Source organism: Meleagris gallopavo, chromosome 8 (assembly GCF_905368555.1).
Source record: "Meleagris gallopavo chromosome 8, MGAL_WU_HG_1.1, whole genome shotgun sequence".
NCBI classification, from domain to species: Eukaryota; Metazoa; Chordata; class Aves; order Galliformes; family Phasianidae; genus Meleagris; species Meleagris gallopavo.
In genome coordinates, this window is record NC_139411.1 from 1,790,404 (window position 1) to 1,818,075 (window position 27,672).

Consider the following 27,672-nt stretch of genomic DNA (forward strand, 5'->3'; position numbering starts at 1 on the left):
AAAACACCATTAAAACTTAACATTTTCCTGCTGTGCATGTTCTATACTGTGAGCAGTAAGATCATCACCTTGCAGAAGAGCAGGCATTAGCAGACTACGAGATGCATGTACCAAATCCAGTACCACTCAATAGCGAATAAAAAAAAAAAAAAAAAGAAGATTCCACGCTGAAAATTACTCCCACTGCTACTGTTGTAGGGTAAGTACCTCACAGTGAGTTAATACAGTATACATCCCATCCTAGTATCTCTGGCTTTTGTAACTAAGCATGAAAGTGCTCTTTGTGAGCTAATACACCGTAGCACATCTTCACACCAACACTTACTGCACGGAGCAGAAGTCATGATGTCGAAGAGACAAGAAGTGGTGCAGGCTGAAAGGTCTCCAGGAAGTTCACAAATCCTCCATCATTTGGACTATTTATGTTTACCCCCAGCTCTGCCATAAGCCATTACTGACAGTTCTTCCTTACCCATTTCAGCCATTTACATTAAGTACAATCACTCAGATCTGGCTATCAGCATCAACACTCTGCAGTGGGCAAAATATGAAAGCTCAGATGGATGCCGATCACGGAATCGTTGCTGATCAGCAGCAATGCTTAACACCTCCATACAACCTCGGTATTCATGCCAGTGTGTGCCACGTGAGAGGCATTCTTGATGCTTACTCTTGTGACAGTAGAGCTAGAACAGCAGTAGCAGCCGAAGTTTTAAGGGCCAGAGTCTCAACTGAAGTTCCCTTATACATCTTCCTAAAACTAACATCTAAATACTTGATCCTTTCCTCACTATCTTATTTTGTTAGGACCCACCACCAGGTTACCTTGAAGTACAACAGCTTCTACTTTAAATTTAAGTTTCATATCTTGTCTGGATAGATACTCAATTGAGATGCAAAAATGAGCTTGTTGAACTTCTCAATGAATGTACTATTACTTGAATTTGGTGCATCATCTACTCGGTAAGATATTATTTGAAATAAGATGTTTTGCAATAAACAGCTTAAAACCATTTCTAAAATGCAGATATTCCATTTATTATACAGAGAATATCAACTGCAAGAAGCCTTGCAATGTGTTCTCTTCACTCTAAGTACAATACAGTACACTGTTCTCCACAATAAGTTACATAAAGGCAAATGTTATGTACATATAAAAGGATCAGTGCCCAGAACTGTTTGCACAGCATCTGCTATTCAGAAATGTAATCCATTTATATCTTTAATTGCTTTCAGAATTCTTAGAGCAAACTGAATTCAACCAAATTCATTAACAGAACTTACATACCTGGATTGAGAAGGGTTTTCACCTAATTTCTAAACTCAGTGGAGACCAAGCAAATGGTTTAACCACTGAATTAACATTCTCAGCACTAATTTTGAAAAAGAAATATATTGAAAAATGAGGCATGCCATATGGTAGCATATAAAACATGGAGAAAAGTGACCTCCCTGCATTTAAACTGATTATATATCCCAGAATACCTGAAGGGGAAGTAGTAAAGTAGTTACGCCACTGTACAATCACTGATGAGGCATAATTCTGTTCATGCATGCTTGACCCCTTCCATTCCCTCCAAAAAAAAAAAAAAAACACAAAGAAAACAACCCCCTCCCTGACCTTCAATTGAAAAAGAATAAGGCTATGTGGGATAATCAGCAGAACAGGAAGTATCCTGTGAAACAGCACTTGCTTTCCCAGTCGGAGTAATAGCTTAAGAGTATATGACTGCCTTCTGAAAATGTGTCAGGAAAATGACAGACCAAAGAGAAAGAAAGGGACAACATTGGCATAACAGCAAATAGGTCTCTAATAGATATACATGGCAATGAAATGAAGATTCCTCAGCTTAAAGGCTGAAATGAGGAAGCAAGGCTGTTGAATAAGGAATGGAGCAAAAAAAAAAATCTTTAATATACACATTTCATAGCATAGCTTGGTTAACAGAAGGGATTTTATGATGTATTAACTACTGTGGGAAAAGACTAGAGCCAGAAACGCATGACTGGAGCATTCCCAACTTCTTTGATCCATCATCAAGATAAGGTGGTGGTGTCTTCAGCAGTGTGAAATTCCATTAAACACCAGAATTCCACTTTAAAAGTCTTGCGTTTCCATGCCCTTTCATGTGGATTATTTTGTGTTCAACAATGTGAACGCTGGTTAATACAGCAAATGCAGTATACTGGTATTGCTGTCAAATCAACAACTGGAACAGCTAGCATACCAATTAGCATACGCTGTGTATCTTTTTTTTTACTGAGATTCCTTTTCACATCTCTCGTTTCTACAATGGAGTGCAAGTTTAATATCCTTCCAGAGACACAGCGCAGTGAGCCATACAGACTGAAAATACTCAGATAACACAAGATTTAATTTAATTCTTAAAATAACATGTGTAAGAACAAAAATGTACCATGTGGAGAAGTGTTGAGTCGTACGTTCCAGAGATTTCTCCAGTAGATACTGAAGATGCTTTCTTAGAACTACGTACGCTTTCCAATTTCTTACTTGAGGTGCTTGAACTTGCAAGGTATGTGGGAAATAGTATCAGTCAAACAATTGCTCAGAAAACAAATACAAGAACCAAAAAAAAAAAACCCTAAACTCTTCTTCACTGAAAAAGAGAGGCACTGCATTTTTAAGCTGAATTAAGGCTGTAAAACAATGCTGGTTCATTGCAAATTCCAAGTCATCGGTTTCACCCTGTCAGAGGGCTCCATCTAACCCACTGCTTCGCTGTTAGTCCTGTAAGCCTGCTTACGGAGGTGAGTCTCAATCTCCTCCCTGAAGACCAGCATCCCAAGGTGCGAGTGAGAGGCTTCGTTCATGGCTTTGGACTGGATACACATGCGATACTGCTCTGGAGTGAGTTCATCTGCACAATGTTTCTCATGCCAGAGGTGAAAGAGACCAGGGACCGGTGTTCTGATCACAATAAGGTCACCATGCAAGTACTTTCTGTAAAGGTGAACATCCTCACCGCCCCAACCTTTCACTTCCAAGTCAAAACCCCCTATAAAAACAGCATCAGAAAATGTTATTTTCGCACACAAACTGTTCCCAAACTGTTCCCAAGGTAAAAAGAGCAACACTCCTCACATAACGTATTACACAATTGTGTATGACATGCCAGACATTCTGGAGCAATTAACTACAACCACCCCATGCCAAACCATGCCAAATTGAGAGCTGAAAGCTTCAAACGTACAGCATCTTTGTGGTGGTACTGCCCAGGGCATAGATCATGCACTGCTGGCTACAGAGTCCCTTACAAGAGAGCACCCAAATCACATTAACCATGACACCCATGTGACAGCTGCAAAAAATCGTAGGCAAACCATGCTGGACATGCTTTTTTTTTGTTATTTTTAGCAATCATAATGGATTTCAACAGCTGAAAATTGAGGCAGTCATGCACCGTAGCAAAAGCCCTCTCTAAAAAAACCAGCAATTACTCCATAGGTCACAACACAAAATGTTCGTTTAAGAGAAGCAATCTACTCCAGCATTTTAACATTCCTCTTGCCTTTCCAGGACCACAGTGAAAACCAGCTCACACTTGCATACAAATCAACTAAATCATCATGTCTTCATTTAACTTTTACACAACGTGCCTGTTATTAGAAATTAACCTGCGTGCAAATCAGCATGCAGCCAATAGGTCTCTATCGTTATACCTCCTAACAGATGATCAAGATGATCAAGATTATCAAGAGCCTTCCAAATTTAATCAAGTCAGGCTGTACACAGTTTTAATAGAGTGCCACAAGAGGGTGCCAAAGCACATTTGTAAAGTCTTGAACAATATTCGACTAATCAAGGTTATTTAAGAGAAAGAATTTCAGTATTTTTCTGTTAGATGTTAACTTGAGGTGTTTTTCTTAAACTGTGATTTTGATTCAGACAGACATGCAGTACAAAAAAGCATGAGTTGAGTGAAACACTGTTGATATTAACAAATATTGTAGCTTCTAGCACGCAAGTCAGATGGAACAGCAAATCCAGAAACATCTGATTTCTGTCTAACTTGATAGTCAGTAGATCGGAATGCTGGATTTGGGAAAGACTGCATTTATTTCCTGCAGTTAGATAAGAACAGAGAATCAACTTTTGAACACCTCCCCCCAGTTTTCCTTACCAACAGTTAGGAAGTCTGTCCGGTACTGACAAGTCATCCCAAAGCCAAAGTCTCGCCAGAAACCAGAATCCTTCTTGTGTACCTACAATTTTAACACAACAGCTTTCTGAAATGCAACATACAAAGGACGTACACTACACCTGGTTTAGCAGAACCCTAAATTCTGATTGTTTGCTCAGTGCAGGATACAGCGTATCATGCTTCTAGTACTTCTGTCTTATCACATATTTAACACGTGGCTTTTCTCATTACTTAACCTCTTCCCATCCAATTCCAAGCACTTATCCCCTTGCAATTGTCACTTGTACTTCTCAGTGTTACCACATCTGTTTTCTGTGCATCTAGTCAGATCAAGCAGTAAATTTTTGATAGCCAATAGCCAAATCATCTGTTCCTGGGACTCCAATTCCTATTCAGCTCCTATAATGCTGGATATGCCCCTTCAGATAAGACAAATAAGATTACTGTATTCAGTTACTATAAAGTTTTGGATTGGAATAAGCAAATAAAACAGATTTCAGCAAAGAAATGCACTTCCAGCTGTGATTACCTGAGGCCAAAAGGTTCCCTTCTACTTTCTGAAGGCTTCCAGAAAACTCTTAGCTTCCCAGGACACTGAGGAGGACTAATTATGTTAGTAAAGCTGTGTTGCTCTTCGCTTTCCCTCTTTGAACTGTTTTTTAAACCTCAGAAGTCCCAGCTGCTAAACCCCATTTCCTCTTGTGTATCCTTTTTAAATAGATTAAGCATGGACATTTTCTACAGCCATTTCACTGTTAGGCAACAAAGATTCAGACATACAACAGTTGTGCACATTATACTTAAACCTATTCTACTAAGTATTTGTGAGCTTTATTTGTTTATTATTTACACTAGAAGTTCCCTAGAAATAAAGTTTCTCATACCAAAAGCAAGATGACATTAGTGGTATAACATCCAGTGATTCCAGTAGAATTGGATAACAACAGAAAAGAACCAACTTGTAGTGAATACAGCTTCATACAGCATGAGAAGAAGCCACTGACACCTTACCTACCTTGAGTTACACGGCACACTTCCTGACACTGCAGTTAAGAAGCAAGAAAAGCTTATAAAGCAGTATTTATAATCTCCTCCTTTCAGTTCAACTACTTGCTGGAGGCAAAAGTAGTTGCTGCCATGTTACGCTCCCACCCCCTGAAGTATTGACTTTCAAACCCAGTAATAAGAAGCAGATCAGGAGCTACCAACTTTACTTGATTAATTATACATTTAAGATTTAAACAGAACTCCAAGCTCAGTGAAGAGTGAGTTTCGTACTGTTTGATAAGCTTATCTTCCAAAATGCTTTGCCCATAATGGAGAACAGTGTTGATATATACTCCGCTCAAAGTTACAAGATATTCCAAACAGACCATTAAGTTCCATTTAATTCTGTTTTAATACAAAGCACAACTGATCCCATTCAGAATAAATCATGCTACTTACCAACTGTTGTTCCACAGGGGGTGGTATATCTTGGTTAGCATAGACAATAGCAGGATTATAGAGGCTGAATACCACAGGATAAAAAACCTTTTTTCCTGAAAGTCAAAAGGTAACTGTTACTTATTGTGAGCACCCTTTCTGAAGGCAAGAAGAAATGGGAAATTTAGTTATTACCCATTACATGAAAACAAAAATTTAAGGTCAAACCGGTAGGATTTTCCATTCAGGAAGTCTGGCATCTTGTGAGCAAGAGGCAGTGGGGTTGGCAAAGGAAAACATGTACACATCTATACTTAGATGTACATCTTTATGTACAACTACATATAATCTCCACACAATGACTGCATGTATATATCAACACGTTGGAAGACAGTAAAAAAAAATCCCTTCAACAATGAATGCTTAATGGTAAATCTACAAAAGCACTGAAGCCCAAATCACGCAATATTTGTGAAGAGGTAAGGTCATAAAATGCAGGGTATGCAAATAAAGGCACATATTTCCAGGATGCTTTCTGTAATAACATTAACTATTTTCAATATCTTGATTACACTGTGACAGCAGTTCTGTGCCTTCTCCCGAAGCCTGATAAAGTTCTTCACAAATCTCTTGCTAAGCCAGTCATCTAAAGGTTAACAGTGACAGCCCACAGGAATTCTCAGAACCTTGATTTGAGTATTAGCTGTGAATGTGGACAAAATGTTTTCAGATCTCACTTGAAGCAGAGATGACAAACTGTCAGCATAAATTGGTAAACAGTCCTTCAAAATCCCTTCCATGAGAAAGCTCACGAGACATTCCCAAGTTTTTCCAATTACATATACAACTCAGTTAATGAAGTACAGAGACAGGAGGGAAAGAACAATTAGAACTTAAGCATCTGCCTTTGATCAGTCTGTTGTCTGTGAATTATGTGAAAAAGATATCGGTTCACTCCAAAGTGACATTTGGAGAAAAGTTTTCTGGCCGCAAGAAATCTGGAACAACATTAAGCACTAAGAAACAAAACCAATACTTGACACAAGGCCTTAACTAGCATGCTTCTTAACTCAAGAAAGCTTTATCCATCTTTGCAAAAGCATGTAGAATAAGCCTCTAAGTCGGGTAAACTGGTCAGAAGAATTCAGAACTTATGAGGTAAATGCAGAGCCCTAGCTCAGCTCCTGCAAGGAGCATGTTATTTAGGCCTACTGTACAGCACTCATGATGTGTCTTAGCAATACAACTGAAAGCATGAGAAGAAAAGCTTGTTAGAGACTTTGATTCAACAACAACAACAAAAAAATCACTTTGCACAATAAGCCCTGCACTGCATTTTGTCACAAGTTTACATGCAGTCTGATTGCTAAAACAATTGTCCAGCTTTCTTTTAGATTGCCAAATCTTGAAAGAATGTTAAAACTGCACTCATTGTACAACAAAGTACAATGTGTTCTTCAGACAAGCTACCCTAAGGCAAAAGTTATTTCTCAGTCTAAATACGCACAGAATCATAAGGGCTGGAAGGAACCTCTGAAGACCATTGAGGGCAACCTGCCCTGCTAAAGAGGGTTCCCTGCACGAGATCACACAGGCAGGAAGGTGTCTGGATGGCTCTTAAATATCTCCAGAGAAGGAGACTCTACAAGCTCCGTGGGCAGCCTGTTCCAGTTCTCCATCACCCTCGATGAAAAGAAGTTGTCCCTCAAACATCGTTTTCTCTTTTGTGCACAGAGTATTTTTCATTTTCCTAGGTGCATGGTATAATTAAGGTCCATCAGCCCATCATTCAAGTTTGTTTTCTGTACATGCAATTCAGATCAGTCGAAGCTAACCTTAAAGGCACTTACCAGGCTCCGCATTTAAGCGACAACTGTTGAGGAACTCGGCTGTGAAGTAAACATCAACATCACAGAAGAACATCAGGACCTCGCCCTTTTCCCAGGCTCTGGCACCCATGTCCAGTCCCCGGCCACGGTTAAATTCCTCATTCAAAGAGACGAGCGTATAATTGTGGAAGTTAGTTTCTCTAGAAGGAAAAAAAAGCCAAACTCAAATTAAATCTTTATGTGGGTCACAAGGGCCTATTTATACTTTTCCAGCATTTCACAGCAACGTTGCTCCGGAAGCTGTTTTAAAAACCCAATTATATCACCACGATGAGAAAAAAAAAATATCAGTTCCACTCAGTTGTGTGTTTCAAATAGCAGACTGCACACAGTGCAACAAGTCTTATTCCGTAACTTCACAACAATCATTCAAACAGATTTAAAAGGCGTTCTGGTAACTAATGTTATTTTAAATTCATAAGGCAACAGCTCTGTCTGTTCCTCTAGCATCCTCACCAAGTCTGAGAGGAGGACAAACACAAAGCCTCCCACCAAACTCATGTGACAAAAGGTCATCTATATATCGATGCCACCAGAACCCAGGCAATTTGCTTTTCTTTGCTGTTTCAAGACCAGTAGTGTGCATGCTTGAGCTCTTCGTATGAGAGCAAAGGAACAGCAATGAGGGGTTGGAAATACTTCTGAGGAAAAAATGCTTCCAGGCAAAGCGTGTACCTGATTCAGAGGAAAATTCCTGAAGAGAACAGAGTGAAAACACTCAACAGTAATACCACTGAAAAGATATCAGGTAATGACCTGCTTTGTGAGTTTGCCACTCTGAGCCTGACTGGTTGTTAGAGGAACAGCAAATCTCATAGGGAACACAGCAGGTGGCAGAAAGTGCCCCAGAAACAGAAGCAGCAAGCACTCCGCAGGCTGTGTGTCACGCAGGCTTTATGGGAGTAAGACAGAAGCATTCCTTGCTTCCTAGAAGATTTCCATGCATGCCAGATCAACCAACCATGACATTTTAAGCCAGCAACAACGCTGTCTGTGCCCATTCTAAGTTCACAAACTTTATGGACTCATAACATTCGTCATGGGCTCAGAACTAAGAAGAGCAGCTCAGGCCAGAGCAGGAACTCTTTAGTTAGACATTACAGACACTACTAACTTTGAGTTGGTTAATGCAGGTCTGTTGCTTCCAAGAGTAAGTATAATCAGTGAAACAAAAAACAGCAACATAGCAATTTTATAATATAGCTATTTGCTCTGATGGTCATGACAAAATAATTCATTTAGAGTTGTTATAGCAGAGGAAAAAGGACTCACTACATATTACCTGGAGGACTGAGAGCAAAGCTCAACTCCTCAGACTCCGCAACTGACCAGCCTCCCTTGACTACTGACACCAATCATTTCTTTCTTATTCTTAAATAAAAACCCATTTTCCAATGAAACAACTATCCAAACAAAGTCCACGTCAAAAAAAGTTTAAATTCTTATGAGTCTGTTGTTATGACTGAATATTCACAGCAAGATTCAGCCCTGTAGTTTTACAGGCTGTCAGACTGAAACTTCAAAGCCACTGCTGCTAATCTTGATTTGTTAAACTTGATTTGTAGTAGTCTTCAGGAGAATTTTGCAGCTGAAGCTGTAAAACGTCAACTGAAATGAAGTTTTTTCCTACTAGCCTGTAACTGACAGCAAGCTTCTTTGTATTGTTTCAATCTTATACGGAAACATTTCAAATGTTTGTATTGACACACTTACCTAGATACAGACTCTAGAATGGTTTTTACTTCTGATAGACCATCTTGTCCAAAATACACCACTGTGAGGTGGATGCGCTTATCTTGATGAATGCACACATCCCTGTAAGCAGGAAGATAAGCTGATGTTAATTACGGCTTGCACTCTTACAGATGTCTCAGATGCTTTAAAAATATTGTGTTTAGATGTACTACCAGATGTACGTATTCTGGTCAGACTGAAGAAAGTGAATTTTTCCCACATCTTCCCCCATTTTTATGTTTGAACCAGAAAGATCCAATACACAGGAGCTCAAAAGTTGATGTAAACACAAAGATGTTCAACAACACGTGTGCCCAGGCTCACAACAGCCCTGTCATACACTCTAAGAGGGGTTCAGTGCTGCTTGTGAATTTCTCAATTCCTTTTGGAAAGAACATCTCCATACAATAGGATCAATTAACAAACATCCCCAGGCAGCTGCATGCAATGTTGTAATCATTAGTTTTGTCACAAATCTATCAGAATAGAAATTCATTCTGAAAATGCAATACTCCAAGTCAGCAACATAGCTCACTACATAATCTCATGCACCTACCTGAAGTTTTGCATGAACTGTGCAAATGCTTCAGTTCTTCCAGCAAGAGGGACAATAATGTTAATGACTGATCTAGAAATATCGACAGTCTCACTCTTCACTTTCATGAGGGGTCCAAATGGTCGGAACAACGTGACATGTCTGTATTCCATGCCATCCATCTTCTTATAGAACAGCTCATATTGTGTCCCTTTATCTCTTTCCGTACGATAGTAACCTGAAGAATTAGTCACACAAGTTACTTTTTTTTTTTTAGTCAAAGATCCCAGCAATGGTATTTTCTGAAACACTTTTCTCCTGAGAACTAGAAAAAAGTGTAAAGGAAAGCTGTTAAGTGTTTTGCTTTTTTTTTTCCCCACTAATCCAAGCAAAAACAAACCACCACAAGTCAAACTCAGTCTCCTACCTTCTTATAACGTATCTCAAAAACAACCACAAATTATCTCTAGCTCTCTCTGCTTCTCAGAGATCAAACTAAGTTAGATAGTCCCAAAAACTTCACAAACATAATTAGAGTTGGGTCTTCCCAACCAAAAAGCAATTCAGCTATTTGCTATCAAAAAGGAAGGCTGAAATCCAATGCTGCCTGTTCTCTAACTGTTGGGTAAGGATCTTCCCCTGAGCTAGCCCACAGCAATAGCTGACATCATCTGGCCAGCAATAACACAACAAAACTGTGAGCAGCACACACAACAGTAAGTTGCCTGAAAAAGCCTGTTAAGTCTAAATTGTGCTATCTAAAAAAAAAACCAAAAACATGTAATAAATGCTGGAATGCTATAAAATTTTCACTGCTGGCCATTAGTTACTGTTTTCTATCCCATTAATTAGAACAGTAGTGTTTTACCATATCCATGGTTTTCTAGGGACATCGGCAGAAGTTTCCCATAAAGCTAACAGCACTATTTGATAAAACAATACAAGTCCTCTGTCACTAGGATTACTTACTTAGAGATTTTTAGTCATTTATTTTACTTTAAGACCCCTCATGCACATTAGAGAATTTACCCCACTCAGAACAAGTATTTCAGTTAGCTGACTGCTTTCAAGGAACATCACCTTGGCCACATTAAACAGCCTCTCCAACTCTCAGCCATGGAAAAGGCCAAGACCAATCAGAAGACTTGGCTGTGCTCTGCATAGCTAATCCTGTGTTGATACTAGCTCACAGTAACCTCAAACTAAGAAGAAATGACAGTTTCTCCTACTTACTTGCTCAAAGCACCTTCCCTAAGCCTCCCCTCATGACACCCCAGTTTCCCTCTCCCATTTTCCTTCTTGTTGCCCCTGCTTTATATCTGCCCAATACATCTTCAAGACAAACAAATCTGCATTACTTCCTTTGTGAACACAGAACTATATGAAAGAGGCATATGTTAATGCTTAGTTTGAAACAGTTGTGCTTTCCCTAACTGGAAGTAACAAAAAGGCTGTTTCACCCTAACAGTGAAGATCCAGCGTTGACTGTTAGAAGCAAAGAGCTCACGAACCCCTCACAGTTGTTTTTCACTCCTTCCCTCTGCTGACTAAGCAAGCACTGGACCCTGCAAAGAGCTTGTTGCCTACAGGAGCAGCTGATGCACCAGTGCTTTCACATGTTCTCTCATGATACGCAGCACAGACATTATACCAGCATTCCTGTATATACTAGAATTCAGTACTGAATACTATATTCCTTTTCTCCGGCATCCAATACCTACATAAAGATGAAAATTATGCTAAAATGGCTAAGTGAAGTTGCTCAGATGCACAGTTGTCAATACCTTATGTTTAATCAAAGGATCAACCTACGTCACAGTCTAACACAGTATAATAGAGGTCTGGTACAGGGCAAAATAAAAAGATCTATAATGAAATAATTTTATAAAGCTACGCCAGTATTTTAGAAACTCAGTTCTGCACAGAGCCTTGTCAGCACTCAACTGCTGGAATACAGAACGCCAAACTTTTGGATCTCAACATCTTATCCATTCCACAACTGTTTTTAATAGCAAGTGCATCATTCCAGAGTTACTCGCCTTGCTAAGAGTGAACTTCCTTGGGTAATCTACTAATTTGAATACTTTTATGAGTTTAAAGCTTCCATGCACAGAAAGCAAAATTGAGAACAGACAAAAAGAACCAACATCTGTTCTACTGCTTACTACGTTCAGTGTAACACCCAGGACTCACTCACGTAATAAAAACTATCTCACCTTCCAACTAGCATATTCTGGCTGCCATCCAAGATAGAACTCTAAAGGGAGAGAATTAAAAAGCAGCAGAAATAATTTAACAGTTATTACTCCTGTTCCAAGAAGATTTACTCACTTTGTGGAGTGCCGTTTCTCACCAAACAAACTGGATCTTAAGGATACTGGGAATTCAAGTGCTATCAAAGCCAAAAGCTTTTCATCCATTGCTTTGAATACTTTTTTTTTTTCCAGTTAACAAGAAAGTGACTAAATAAATGTTTGGTACATGGAATTTAATAAGTACTTTTTTAATGTTACAATTATTTGGCAAAGCTCTCAGGACACCAGCCAACTTCCAGTGTTAGAATATACTAAAGGGGTCATTTGGACGACAAACAGTTCTGGATGGCAAGGATGTCCAAAGAGCTTCAACTCCGATGGGGAATACTCCCTCAAGTTTCAGACCTAAATAGCTTCTGGACTTGGCCCTGTTCCAGCTGGCAAAACAGAAGCAAGTCCAATCAGCACTCAGATTCTGGTAGTCACTCAGTAGCAAGGTCATTATTAGACACCAGCAAAGTGCTAATTAACCTGTGCATAAGGCAAAGCCTCTATTTTCCAAAAACTATTTTTGAATGGCTGTTGAATAAAACATCTCTCAACCTAAAGCATTCCATACAAACTAAGCTGGTTAATGCAGAGCGCATTAGAAAGGGCGGTAGAAGGCCAGATGTTCATGAAGGCTCGCAGAGTTTCTTGTCACTACTCAAGATTTAAATACCACAAACTTCTGAAGAAACTGCATGGATAACTGATACTATGTTCTTCCTCTCTTACTCATCTCCTCAGTATTATTATACATAGATCGAGTTTCCTAATTATAACCAACTACTATCCTAGAAATCCCAAATCAGCAATTACATTCACTGTTTGTAGCTGCACACTTTCATTTGTGAAAATACAATATGTGAAATGTAAACTAAAGCCCCTCCAGGAGTGTTTATCACACAAAGGGAATCACGTGCTTCTAGGCCAGATCTTTTTCAGCTAATATGAGATTTCTACCACAGCAAAAAGGGTAAAAACAAAAAATAAAGCTGGACAGATTTAAGAAATTGGCTATTTTACTTTTCAAAAGAAGTCAGCTGAGTTTCATGCAGAAGTAATTTTGTAGCTTTCAGGAGTTACCTTTAAAGTTGCAATGCATTCATTCTTTTTTTTTATTATTATTATTATTATTATTTATTTTAAAGTTCACATTATTATTCTGAGTCTGGCAACAGTCAGTATGGTTGTAGTAACTTGGCCTAATACAGACAAGAAAATACAGCAACAGGAAGTTACCATCTATGCTGTAAAATGCAATTGCAATGTAAGTGAATCCTGAAATAGAATAAGAAAAAAATCTGGAAAGACAGTGATACTCCACTGAGTGCGCCTCGAAGAGTAAGCAAGTGAAGAAAAACAGCTATGTACATAGTGCCAATGATGATATGCTGTCAGACAAGATTATCTATTACAAGATGAGCATCCTAGACATGTTTATAGACATGTTTACACAGCCACCAAATTTTGTAAGGATTAAGTACTATACCTCAAAGTGCATCCCAGAAGAGGTTATACAGCTCAAGTTCCAGTAGTGGACACGTCCAGGAAAGAAGCTGAAATAACTCCCAGAATCAAATTCTTACCTACGCAACCTAAGATTGTTGAGGTGGAAATTTCCATTTGCTAGGAGAAACACACCTGTTCTAGCTTAGCTTATGCTTGGAGCAGAATTTTGTGGGTAAACTCATAGAATCCTAGAATGGCCTGGGTTGAAAAGGACCACAATGCTCATCCCATTTCAACCCCCCTCCCACATGCAGGGCTGTCAACCACCAGACCAGGCTGCTCAGAGCCACATCCAGCATGAATTTGTTTCTCCTGATACGCGTGTTAGTTTTGAGAAAAACTTCTGTAATTTACAATATACAAGAAAAAAGTAAATCCGTATCTATATTAAAATGTGATGGCTAGGAATTAACTACTACACTATCATGTTTTCTCTTCTGCCCCAGAACAGTAAGTAAAATCCACACTTTTAGCCTCCTGTTCCAAATTGCCTAAAACTAGTCTTAGTCCTAAATCCCTTCTTTAAAAACACAGTGAGCAACTGGAAAAAAGACAATATAAATGATGAACCATGTGCTTAAATTAAAGCCAGCACAAGCAAACTGTTTCTCTAAATGAACAATCCTAATTCAGTAAATAGTGCTCTTTGGATATTTACAGGAACGAAGATGTCTATTTCAGTAGACACAGAATCAGCAATGAAATTTGAACTAAAAGGTTTATTATAGCTTAAGGGAGCAGAGTTTTCCAAAATGGAAGGCATCAACTTTCTACCTGGACTTGTATCAAGACACTGACAAGTGAGCTAGTACACAAGAGCCCCAGTCAGAGAGCTACAGTGTGAGAGATCTGAGGGACCCACTAACAGCTGGGTCTGTTTCTTAACTTGAAGTCTTGAAACAGCAACAGAAAACATTTAATGAGCTTTTTTTGTTTCTTTTGCTTGCCCAGTATCTAAATTAGCCAGTTTTTTTTTCCCCCACATACACAAACAACACCCACACATCCCACAGCTTCTACCTGAAGGACAAGATGGTAATGTACATCACTGTAGCAAGCTGCTAACACATGTGCATAAACTATAGCACAAAAATACATCATTTTAGTACAGGAACTGTCAAAAACATATGCAGTAACCTATGCTTGAAAAAAACTGCCTTTAGAACAAAAAGAAATGGGTTTAATTTCCAAAAACAACTCTAAAATACACTGGTGCAAACGGAAGTAAAGGTATGAAGTACAATTCTAAGGTCCTAGGACCTTCTTCCATGAGCATCTGCAGCCACGGAAGTTAATATTCACTCGTGATAGTATATCTACTTCAGTATAGATAAAAAAATCCTCTAGAACATAAGCAATACATGAAACAAAGAAAAAAGGCAGTTGTACACTTAGAAACAAAACAGTAAGACATGGCAAGAATGACAATCTCCAGATAATATACAGTTTTAAGTGAAAACCCTAATAGGGGCCTAATGGTGCACTGGCTATATTATACTGACACAATGAACTGGATCCTATATCCAGGCTCACCTTCCTGAAAGATGAGTCTTGCATTAAAACTTTCAACTTTTTTTTTTTTTTTTCAACTTTTTGAGCTGCAGAGCAATTACATCATCTTTGATTGAAACAACTGATTAATTCAAGGCCAACTGGACCCTTTTCCAACATGTGTGCTTACTAGTACAGAATCAGTACTGCTGAGAACCAAAATCCGTTTGAAATCCTCTTGTTTATAGCACAGTTCAAACTTCATTCTTTTATGGAAGCATGAACTGTGTTTAGTATGGTAAATACAAAAATGCAAGTACTAGGGCCGTTACTGATAATAATCTTCACCAGCATTACATTGTACCTTGAAAGCCAAGCTTTACAGGAATTTTAGGTAATGCATTTTTTAGCATGCCAGTAAGTGTTGAAAGTATAATGGTTGTATTTCTAACTATAATATGCTCTGTAATTAAATGTACAGGTGCTGAAAGAAGAGATGAGAGAACAAGTAAACTGAAATACTCACATTAACAGTCCCGTTTCCATTTAACCTACCTGCATGCTTCTCCCCAGTAAGCCTAGCTCAAGGTTGCACATCTTAGCAGACCTCATAAGTGGTAAACAGCGAAGAGGCTCTTCAGGTGACATGACCAAAACATATCAGTCTACTAACAACTCTCCTCATTATGAGCATGCCGACTCTATGAGTCAGAAGCTTGACTATTAACTGAAGGTGGTGTAAAGATGAGTGAAGAAAATGCCCTGCACCTTCACAGCCAAGCAGCTCAACTATGCTGGAAAAGGAGTCAGTTTTTCCCTCTCACTGCAACCTTTCAATTACTTCAAAACAATTAGCAGCTGCAACAAAGATGCTTAAATCAGTTACGAATGCCTCAATATTTTAAGCAGTTAAAGCTTTCCTATACACTTCCTGTGGAACCCATTTGGAAATAGATAACTTGCTTCCTATTCAGAACACAACATAATGAAGCAGTAGTACTCTCTGTAGGAAATACAGGTTCTTACTGTTTAATTACTGTTAAAGACTATAACTGAATAAGTAAAAAACCCTAAAAAAAAACCTAAACATTAAATGCCTGTGGTGACATATAATAAACAGGCTGGAAAGCACCTAATAGACATACCTTCCACAAAATCATTTTCGCTATACAGCTGCCTCTCTCCTACTCCATCATCATCATCTTCTTCATCTGGATTATTGATAACTTCCAGGCCAGCCTCAATAACTTCCACCAATTCATCTCGTTTATCCTTCCTAACAGGTTTCTCTTCCGGATGCCGAGTGAGCCCCATCTCCAGCTGGAACACTTTCATGGACGTAAAGCTTTCAAAAGGAACAACGCCGTATTCACTAGGCAGCTTCGCCCCCACACTCACTTCAGCTTTGTCGATCTGGGAATGAAGGAACTCTAGGAGATCATTCGATGCTTGTTCTTTGGTGCCCTGGTAGTTCACACCATTGACCTTGGGGTTCTTTTTATCCTGCAGAGTTTTCAATTTATCGCTCATTTCCTGAAGCTCTTGCTTTAACTGGGCAATCTGACGTTTCAGACTAGTAGCTCTGTTTTGATAATGCTCTTCTTGTTCCTGCAAGAGAGCCTGATAGTACTCTTTACCCATGTTTTCACCCATAACGCCAGGTAAAGACCCATTACTATCTGTCTGTGGGGCACACTCAAGCAAATACATGAGCAAGACTAAACTGAATAGAAAAGCAATGCCCAGTAACAGCCAACGAGTCCTGGCTTGAATTACTAAGCCTCTTCTGGGCATTCTCATCTTATCTCCGTCCCCAAACAAAAAAGACAACTTAACTGCTCATGCCTTCTGGGGAACATCACCCCAGAGTTCAATTCTTAGGAACTGGAAGAAATTATGACCTTAAGTGCTACTACAAGGTCTGATGATGTAGCACATGACCCATTTTCCATTTTTTCCCTAATCAGGTGTCATAGCAGAGCATAAATCAGAGGTTCCCACATCATCCGTGACCATCAATGGTACATTTGGCTGAACCCATACAACTAGGTTAGGATTTCTTATCCCAGACAAAAACTGCTAAAAGGGAACAAGAAGGAAGACGGCAGCCAGCAATCATACTTCCATTTCCTAACAGAAGCGGTTAGTTTTTAGCCTACTTGAAATTCAGTGAGGAAAGTCTGCATAAGACATTTCATAAGCTTGGAATCTACAGCATTTCATTTTCCACTGTGAAAGAAGTCTACAGGTCAGTAATGGTAACTGCCATTGGCTAGTCTGACATTTTCCTTTGGCACGTTAGTATTTTATTCTTCTTTCCTCTCCTTGGAATCTGCAGTTTGAGTCAGCAAAATGAAGACAGAACCTAAAACTGAAAGAAAGATGCCTATTAGAACAACAAAGCATTCATTGTCATTTCAAATACACATCAACAAAATTATAACACACTGATGCAAGGCATCGCAGCAGGAAGAGGCAGGAAAACAGGTGAGCCAAAACAATTTCTTTCCATTGCATCACCCAGTTATTCCCTTTGACATAGTGTTCATATCACTCCCAGAAAATGTGCTAGCTACAACAGTATTCTCATTCAGTTATCACTCCTCCACTCCTTTTTTTTTTTTTCTTCCTGTGGGAAGGAAAAAAACAAGAGAAAACATGCCCTTCCTACTCATCTAAAAAACCCAAGAGCTATTTTGAAGCAGCAGCAGCAATTTGTATTTCCATTCGCTTTTACTTCAGTAAATATCTTTTAGGGAGTAATTATTCGCTCATGAATAAAGTATTGAGGACTTAAATACCAAAGTTCACAAAACCATCATTCCAGATTAAGGCAAATTGAACAGAATTGAAAAAACAAGTGTAGATTCCTAAGTGAAGAAAGGGAGATTCAGACACTTAGTTCACTGCCATTTCTACCATTTTAACCATTCAGTTTAAACAGAGCAAAGAGGTGCTGACAGTTGGAATCTGCAATCCCCCTTAGAGCAGAGCAAGGAAAGACCCATAAAAAGGTCAGTCACACAAAAGGAGAATACCAAAAACGACAGTGAACAAAACAGTTCGTGGACCTACTTCAGTGGAAGCATAAACAGGCAAGACAACAGAAGGATACAGCAGAAATGAAGCCCAATCTATGTGATACTACTTCCTAAGGCTTGGTGCTAAAAAGTAGGCAAAGCTGATTACAACTTATCCAAGCCATTTATTTGCCCTGCATGCATTCTGACTGTGTTGTCTAACTGGAGCTTCAGTGTAATTTCAGTATGCCGATGAAATAAGAATTGCACACGACAATATTCTTTAGACATGAATTGAGCAGATTGCTATCTGTCAGTGCCACCAATCACCGAATCTGTCTTTCTACCAATCTTGAACATAAAAATAAAGCTGTTGCCACAACGCGCTTCATTTGTTTATTATACTACAGATTATATCCCTGCAGCATTTCTGACGTGTCCTTGCAATATTCCTCCCTTCTCAGCCAGCTTCCAGCACCTGGATAACACCTCAGTGAGCACCAGGTACTGCGCATCAGGATATTAAGCAGCATTTGCAAGCAAAGCCCTAGAGATTCAATATATGATTGATATCACCAAAACTGGTGGTTACCTTCCTCGCATTTCCAAGCATATCATACACAAAATCTTGCAGGAACTTCACACTTACAGCCATTCAGATGAAGCCTACAGGACTGCTTGAAACCATTACAACACTGCTAGTGCAAGAATCCCTGCCTATGACCCAGTTTAAGTATAAATTAGATTGTTTACTAGAGATTTTGCACACAGCAGCTTAAAAGCAATAGTTATATGAAACTGAATCTTTCTGTACTCATGTGAAGCTAGTGGTCACAAATAATAGGCATGCCATGTGAACTCTAGAAGACATCTGAAGTCTAAGTAACACAGAAGTTAGTCATTCCCTACTGAAAGCATGTTACAGCACCAGATGTGTCTTCAAACTGAAAACATGGTCCAGATGTGGTGAGTCAAAGCAGAAAAGAGAAAAGCCTACAGGCTAAAACTATTTAACAGAAGTGATGCAGTAACACCCCAAACATTCCTTAATACAGAACTGCCTGCATGATGTTATTACACACTTCCTCCTGCATTCTGGTTCTGTTAGAAAGCAAGAGGTGAAGCCACAATTACTAATATGAAGAATCACATAATTCTTGATATCCACATAAGTGCTAGACTGCAGCAAGGCCATACCACACATAGCTGAGACATCCTAGATCAGTCAAGGTCTATGGAAGAAGTGGTCAAACTGTCTGGTTTGAGTAAAACATGAACAGATGCAGTTTCAGCTATTTTTACTGTGTAGCCTTAATACTGCTGTCAAGAACAGCACTTCTAGCACCACTGCATACACAAACACAGCTATTTTATCACCACAGCAATCAGCCTTTCAAATTATTAAGAGATGCTTTTGGCACTGGGAACATGACAGGAAACAAGGCTAAGCGCTACAGCCAGAACAGAAAGAGCATTTTGCACCTGTGCACATTTTTACAGCATTGTTTAAGAAAAATGAAAGCAGAGAGCAGAAACCAGGGACTAATATTTTTAGTGAAGACACAGCATTAACTCATTCAGGCTGCCACTGTACAGCTTAGTGATAGGCAGTGCAGGCAGCTGCAAACCACTGCCGGATTTGGTTCCTCACAACCTCCAGTTTAGAGTCACTTAAGTCATGAAGCCTCCTATTCCATGGGCTGTTATTAAGCAATACTTAAGTCCTGAAGCCAGGGCATTAGCATGAGGCCTTCATTCAATTCTCTGATATATCAGTAAATTGCCTTGTGTTCAACCCTGGTGAGTCATTAGCTTTCTTTAGGTCTTATTCTTTTCTAGAAAGAGGTGAAAACAGATTGCCTGATGTGGTGTCAGGAGGACAAAGTGCACCGGGAGATAAAGACTCCATCAGACAACAGCAAAGAGTCACAGAAAAACAACTCTGTTCTTAATTAGTTTCTTCATTGTGGCCAAATGTACATCATTATGGAGGACTACGAGAAGTCAGCATGCCAACAGAGACTAGCCATTTCCATTGCATCATCAATGCAGTAACAGAAGATTACAAGGAATTGCAGATTTTTGAGCCTTGTCTACTGGGACTAGAGATGTGTTTTAGGGAGCAGTGCCTCCAGGGGTACTTAGAGCAGAGAAACAAGAAATCCCTTTCTGCCAGGACAGAAAGTACATATGTTGGACTGCAGAGACCTCACTGATGCTTTTCCTTCTAGACTCTAATTATACTTCATTAGTTGAAACCCTTTTCCAGCAAACCAGTGACAATCTTATTAAGACAGCCTTTTGCACAGAGATAGACCTTGACACTGACAATTTTAGAGTAACGCTGTAAACGACAGGCATTTTTCCCCACTACCACTTCCCTTTGTCCTGTGAATGCAAGGAGTGTTTATGCAACTGGTTACGTTCAATATTGAGATTTTAAATGGCATCTGAAGATGGAAGTTAGTTTGTTACAGTGGGGACTGAACCCATCTAGACATGTTTGTATTTTTTCAGTGTCACTTCCGCAGAGAGAAGCAAATGAGTCAGATTTGTGCCTAGAAGGGCTTGGATTTATTACCTTTTAGTGTGCTGCCTGTTGAAAAGGCTCCCACAACCTAAGAGTTCCAGTAACAATTTAACAATAGCATAAGGCAGCATCTTTCTCTATCCCCTCTTTTCCACATATTTGGAGATAAAAGCAGCTTGAAGATGCCCTAGAAAATAAAACCATTTAATCAGAGGCCTGCCAAGGAGATGCCCTTGCTAACATAATCATTTACACAAACTTGCACATGAGATGCCCTTGTTCATAAGTTGTTGTGCAGAAGCTTGCAAATTCCTTCTCACTCCATCTGTACACTCTCACCAAATAAGGTTTTAGTTACTAAGGTCAACAGACAACTTAAACTTAAAAGCATTGGACTTAATGCAGGCCTAACGAAGGGGAGAACAACATAAAACTTCTTTACAGAAAGAGTTGTTAAGCACTGCAATAGGCTCCCCAGAGTGGTTGTTGAGGCACCATCCCTGGATGTGTTTCAAATGGCATGGATGTGGTGCTCAGGGACATGATTTATCAAAGGGTTTTAGAGTTGGGTAGTATGGTGAGGGTGAGGTTGGACTTAATTATCTTGAAGGTCTTTTCCAACCTGAACTATTTTATGATTCAATGATTAGGCCGACAAGGAAGTCTGTAACCTCAGAGTACTGCAGTCAATGAGGAAAGCAGGAAAGGACCGAGTTATCAGGTAGTTAGGATGAACAGGAACCTGCAGATTCTGATATTTTGAGACACCCCACAGGGGGATCTCCCAGTGCACTCTCCCTTTATTCAAATAAATTAAGCCAGAAGCTTCTCCTCTGTCTCTTCTGGGCATCAAGAGAATTGAGCGAGTCGATTAGAGCAAAATGTTCCCAACATATTTACAACCTAAATTTGCTAACGTGTTAGGCCTGGCACAACACAATCTTAAGAATCATGTAAATTACTCCCAAACTGCAGAAGATTATTACAAGAGAAAGCAAGCTGTGAAACAAGCCTATAAATGAGGAAATGCAAGCGACATGTTCAGTATCAACCAGAAAAGTTAATTCAGTGTAATGGGGTTCAGCCTAAAATTCATAAACAAGAATAGGGTTTCCTGGCAGGAGGGTTGGAGATTGATGATCCTGGAGGTCCCTTCCAACCCAGGCCATTCTGTGATTCTGTGAAAAAGTACTCATGCAATAGTTCCCATGATCAGTATTCCATTGTTTGAAGATCCAATTTTAATTGCAGATGCTGATATTTTGCTTCATTTCAATTTTTTCAAAACAAAAATATTTGCAGTGAGACCTCTGAGGCTTATACAATGCTGACAAAGATTTGCTACTTCTCCAGAATCAACTGGTTGTTATTCTTCCTGCATTTCTCAGGCCTTATGTATATTCAACTATGGAAATGTTTGTTCCTTACCAAAGAGCTTGCCGTTTCTCCACGCACAAGGGAATAGATCAGCATGGTAAAAGAAAATGCTTTCAAATTCATTTTTATTATATTAGTGCTTGGTTTGGGCACCTCAATGTAGAGGATGCAGATTTCCCCTTCTTTCTAAAGATGGGAAACATTCATGCTGAGAGTGTAATGAAATAGCTCACTGCTTTAACTCCATGCTGGTCTGCACAGACATTCCTCATTTTACCATGTTCTGCTTCACACATGCCCCTTCCATTCAACATGCCATAGATGGTCATAATTTAACTAACTATGAAATTCTATCTGATTTTTTTTTTTTTTTTTTTTTTTAATTTGTAATTTCACCCACAGTGCCACAGACATTAGCCATCTTAAATCCCTCCATACACACACACACACACTTCCTTCCTTGGCAAGATGTATAATGAACACTTGAGATCCAACACCATCCCTTGAATATTTCCTTTTATTCTGTTCTCAGTGAAAGCCTCCCGGTGCTGCTTGGGAATGCTTACACCAGCAGTTATTTTCTCACTTGTTAAAACCAATGCAAAAAGTTCATCATCACGGTTGTCAGCGATTCTTTGCATAAAATCCTAGAATCAAAAACCTCAAACCAAACCTTCAGTATGCAGAAGTGCGTTCTGTTTCTACAGCAGCCCACAGAGCTACAGCCACAGGACAGTCAAATGAAGCTGTTACAAGGCTGTGTTGCACAGTTCTAAGCAAACAAGTATCGAAGTCATTTTTTTCCTGCTGTTGGAAATGTTAGTAGAAAGGGAAAAGCAAAGAAATCACCCAAGAGGAGTTACGGGGCACAGCATTCTGAGAAAAGTGAGAACTAATCTTTAATCTGGTTCTCACCCTCACACTGGGCTAACCGTAACCAACATGTTATTATCCCAGCTGGGACAGATCTGCTTTCAGCTGCAGCTCCAGACTGCCTGCACACACACTCATTCACTCTGCTGGACAGGAAAAGCTGGACATAACTTACAGGAAGATCTACAATCAAGCAAGCCAGCAGGAAAGTGAAAAACCACAACTACTTCACATCCTTATGCCAAATACTCAAGAATTCGAAAGCAGGGCGCATCACAACTACGCCCATTTATATCACAGCCTCTTCCACTGGGCAGAAGCTTATTTTGTTATTTTTTTTTAATTTTTATTTTTTTTTAGTTGAGTGCCCAATACAGTATTACAACCCTAGACCTCAAGCTTTGCTGCTCACATTAGCTGATAGGTATTCAAAAACTTTTTTCCTCTGTAAGCTCTTAGAATTATCCAAGTTGCCTATTTGTCTCTTAGTTAATCATCCCAGCATTCCCACTGGAAGTCACCTTAGCATAGCATGCTCACATGGATCATACCGCATAGGAGACAACTTGTAAGAGCACACAACAGCACTCTTGAAACAGAACACAACAGTTCCCACAGAAAGGTATTTTTCCAGACGCTGGACTTCTGGTTTGTATCTGCAATTTAACTCAAGCACCTCTCCTATGAAGAATGATTGAGGGAACTGGGCTTGCTTAGTTTGCAGAAGAGAAGGCTCCGGGAAGCCCTCATTGCGACCTTCCAGTACTTGAAGGGAGCATATAAGCAGGAGGGGGAACGGCTGTTTATGAGGGTGGATAGTGATAGGACAAGGGGAATGGTTTTATATTGCACCAGGGGAGGTTTAGGTTAGATATTAGGAGGAAATTTTTCCACACAGAGGGTGGTGAGGCACTGGAACAGGTTGCCCAAGGAGGTTGTGGATGCCTGAAGGCATTCAAGGCCAGGCTGGATGTGGCTCTGGGCAGCCTGGTCTGCTGGTTGGCGACCCTGAACATAGCAGGGGATTGGAACCAGATGGCCATTGTGGTCCTTTTCAACCCAGGCCATTCTAGGATTTTATGATCCTTAATTCTTATCAACTTCTCAGCTCCACTTGGCTGATCAACACGTCAAGTGGCTGCATGCAGCCCAACAGCCACACCACAGACTCCTAGCCATAACATGCATCACCTTTGTGTTGCAATAGCAAGACTCACTGGGCAGCTCAGCTAACAACATGAGATAATGCTTTGCATCACTCCTATTCACTCACATGTGTTTTCAGTCTCCCCTGCATTTCTTTGTTGGCAGCTCCCACTGGCAAGCACTGACACAGCCAGCCTCCCACCTGGGCAGGGGAGGGATGACAACTGCACACTGATCACCGAAGAGGATTTTGCTTCATTTTTAATTCAAGAGGTGGAAGAAACCCAACACCCACACAGAAGCCACAGCATACATTATGAAAAACCTTTGATGAATTAACAAGCGCTCAAGCATACCAGCAATAGCTTAGTTTGAAAAGGAAGCAAATTATTCTTTGTCCTGGTATCTACTGTTCCTACACAAACTTGAGTACACTACATAATTAAAATTAAAGAACAAAGTCATTCATGTTATTTACTTTTATTCTCAACTCAAATTAAGCAATGGACATATGAACAGGACCCTACTGTTTGCTTCAGTGGAAGCTGGAGCAACTAGAAACTTCTGAATGGAAATGAAATCTAGACACCCAAAAAGCTATACCTTAACAGAGTTGTTCATCATCCTCATGCTTGAAAGTGTCCAGAAATAAAATCACCTCAGTTGCTTAACTGTTTTCAACAGAGACAGGCATATTCTTGGCAAGAAACCACTGATCTAAAGTACCCTGCATAAGTCTAGCTGAAGGGGTTTGTTTAGGTTTTAGATTACCCAACAGGTATCCTGAAGCAACCACTAGTTCAGCTTCCATAACAAATAAGTTCCCTATTTTACACAGCTTTTTCTTAAGTTAGTACTATTTAATTTGCGTGCTTGTGTGTTACTATGGGTACTATTGGGTACTATTTCCCTTTTTAAATGAAAAGACAAAAAAAAAAACCCTCCAAAATAGAGAAGCAAGTCGTCTTCCTCCTATTGCAAAGGAATTTAAGAAAACAGTGCTATGCAACTACACCTATTCTGCCCACCTTACACAGAGTTAGGGTTTAGCCTAGAAACAGAAACAGAAGTACGAGTTGCTATCTTCACACAAGCATCAGCAAAGCATTCCTGCCATCTTTAGCCTTAATGAGATCACACAGAGCCATTACTCTACCAGCCACTCTTCAAAGCCAATACTTCATATGAGTGCGTGCAACACTGCACAACAAATCAAGAATGAAGGGCCAGCTGCATTACCAGGGAGTATCGATCAAGCAAGACTAAGTTTTTATAGTAACTTCAGCTTGCCTACAAAACAGCACAGTTGTCTCTGTTAGAGTGCACACACTGAACCCTCCACGCTCCTTTCAGTACGATAAAGCAACGGCTGCTACAAGTAAAAATGGAACTCTCAATATTCAGCAGTCTTTAAAATAAGATAACACTGTAAAAGAATTTTTTTTTTTTTTTTGGTGCAGGAAAATAGCCTATTTTAGGTGGAAAAAAAGCAATTACACATGAATAAAAAAAGCCATTATATGAATAACCTTACATGGAACAGAAAAACACACTTAAAAATCTCAACATCTCAAAAGGCCCCAGTTAAACATTTCCCCATACAAGTACACTGCAGCAAATGCTATAGAACCCCAGAAGTTAACTACGCTTGATTACATAGTATTTGCACAGCATAACTACATTTTCACTGATGCAGTTTTCTACGTATTAAAAAAAAAAGAAAACCACAGAATGACTGGAATTGGTTGTGGGAATGTAGCAGGAAATAAACAGTCAAAAATGGTGTGTTTTCTGGAAACAATTTTACCCAAGTGTACCCATCTAACTATGCTCACCATATTAAGTTCTCTTCTGTTGTCTCACTTCTTATTTATCAAGATCTCAGCGTAAGGAAATCTAGACACTGAATATATTCCAATTTATGTAACCACCTTTGCTATTTGTAAAGGAGAGTTATCCAATGAGTTCATACACAGAACCATAGGAATAGCCCTCACCATGGGAGGTAAAGAGAGCGATCTATGAGCCTCTGAAAGATAAAACATGTAGTTATCATACAGTTTTCTTTTTGACTCTGCCAAACAAAACAGGAAAGGAAAATCCTCAGCCAGGGTTTTCTGCCTGACAGCTGCACAGTTAATTAGCAAGCATTTAAGAAACACACACCAGAAAAGGTTGCCCAAGGAGGCTGTGGATGCCCCATCCCTGGAAGCATTCAAGGCCAGGCTGGATGTGGCTCTGGGCAGCCTAGGCTGCTGGATGGCAACCTGCACACAGCAGTGGTTTGAAACTAATGGTCATTGTGGTCCTTTGCAACCCAGGCCATTCTATGCTATGCTATGAAATGGTAGACTCAATCCTAGGGACAAGATGGACTTTTTTCCCTCTTCAACAGTTCTTCCACCATAGATACATTTGATGTTCTCACAGAGGTACAAATCCAAGTTACAATGCAACTGTAGCAGCACAAGTAAAGACAGTGAGAAGTTGAACTCTCATGTGCACCTACATATCACTTAAAAACACTTCTAATTATTATCAGCCTTAGAAGCAGAAACATAAAGGCACTGATTTAAACTTCATTGTAACAGTTTCACTGGAGAACGGTGACCTTTAAAACAACTAAAGCCTTCTAAAAATACAATTTGATACTGGAATTCTGAAAGGAAATAAATTCATTCTACAGTTTAGTTCCATTCCTGGTTGTTGTTGTTTTTTTAATGCAGCTAAATTGAGTTCATCTGTAGTGTCAAAACTGGGATAACTTGGCTACTCCTCAGCCCACAGAAGTAGGACAGGAGAAGGAACAGGACCTTCAAGTACTCAGAGAAGAGCTAAGTGGTAGCTGAGGCTCCATTTCCATCATAACTCAGGCAGGAATATGTCACCAGAAATGAAAGCTGGAAGCCAAATGATTGAGAAACATCTGGTGCATTCCAGAAGCGCAGCCAGATGCACTTATATCATCTATCATATTTCATTTTGACATAGTAACTGAGGAGAAAGTTGCTCTTAGAAGAGCTGGAGGAGAAAAGCTAGCAGCCTGTCAGTGCTATTTATCTTGATATTCTCTCCAAAATGACTTGCACTGGAAAAAGACATCAATACAAAAAAAAAACAACCCAGAAGCCTCTCTCACACTTGACATTACCCTGGCTCCATCACTTCTTTGTTTTTCCACGTCCCTGAAGACAGCCTTTGGGACACATGGGCCACCTATCCTCCTCTTCAGGCAGAGCTGAGTACTGCATGGGGCACAGGCACAGGAGTTGGTCAGCACCCCCAGCTTCTCCCTTCCTTCCCCCAGCAGAGACTGTGCAATTGTTTTTGCTTCCCAGCAGGGAAAGATAACTTGTAACTACAGACACTTATCACAAAGTGTTTATTCAAAGTGCAATCTGACACGCGGTACTACTGGCAATAACCATTACACTATTTTAACACCTCATTCCTCCTCTGGTCCGTTCAGACAACACCTTAAACCCTTACCCCTTTCTTCTTTTTCACCTAGCAAGGTACAACAAAGGCTCAGCTACTTGCACAATTCAGGAATGGTATCCGAAAGGTTAAAAGGGATTATGCCTAAGCTAAAAAAAAAATTACCTCAGGAAACAGGGCTCATTAGAGCAGCCAGCAGAACGGTGCTTCAGATGCTCAGCCCCACGGCAAGGAGGCAGTAG

The 27,672-nt window shown here is 39.7% G+C and overlaps 1 protein-coding gene across 1 annotated transcript in view; it reads right to left on the reverse strand.

The window, feature by feature from the left end:
- Positions 1–1,013: 1,013 nt before the first annotated feature.
- CSGALNACT2 (chondroitin sulfate N-acetylgalactosaminyltransferase 2) overlaps positions 1,014–27,672 on the reverse strand; it is a 31,162-nt gene continuing 4,503 nt past the window's right edge. The window contains exons 2-8 of the mRNA XM_010714126.3: positions 16,192–17,417; positions 9,768–9,984; positions 9,191–9,292; positions 7,439–7,617; positions 5,610–5,704; positions 4,143–4,224; positions 1,014–3,017 (exon numbers count right to left, since the gene is read on the reverse strand). Of these exons, the coding sequence (XP_010712428.1) occupies positions 2,725–3,017; positions 4,143–4,224; positions 5,610–5,704; positions 7,439–7,617; positions 9,191–9,292; positions 9,768–9,984; positions 16,192–16,846 (1,623 nt within the window). The 5' untranslated portion in view covers positions 16,847–17,417 and the 3' untranslated portion in view covers positions 1,014–2,724. The remainder of the gene's footprint in view (positions 3,018–4,142; positions 4,225–5,609; positions 5,705–7,438; positions 7,618–9,190; positions 9,293–9,767; positions 9,985–16,191; positions 17,418–27,672) is intronic.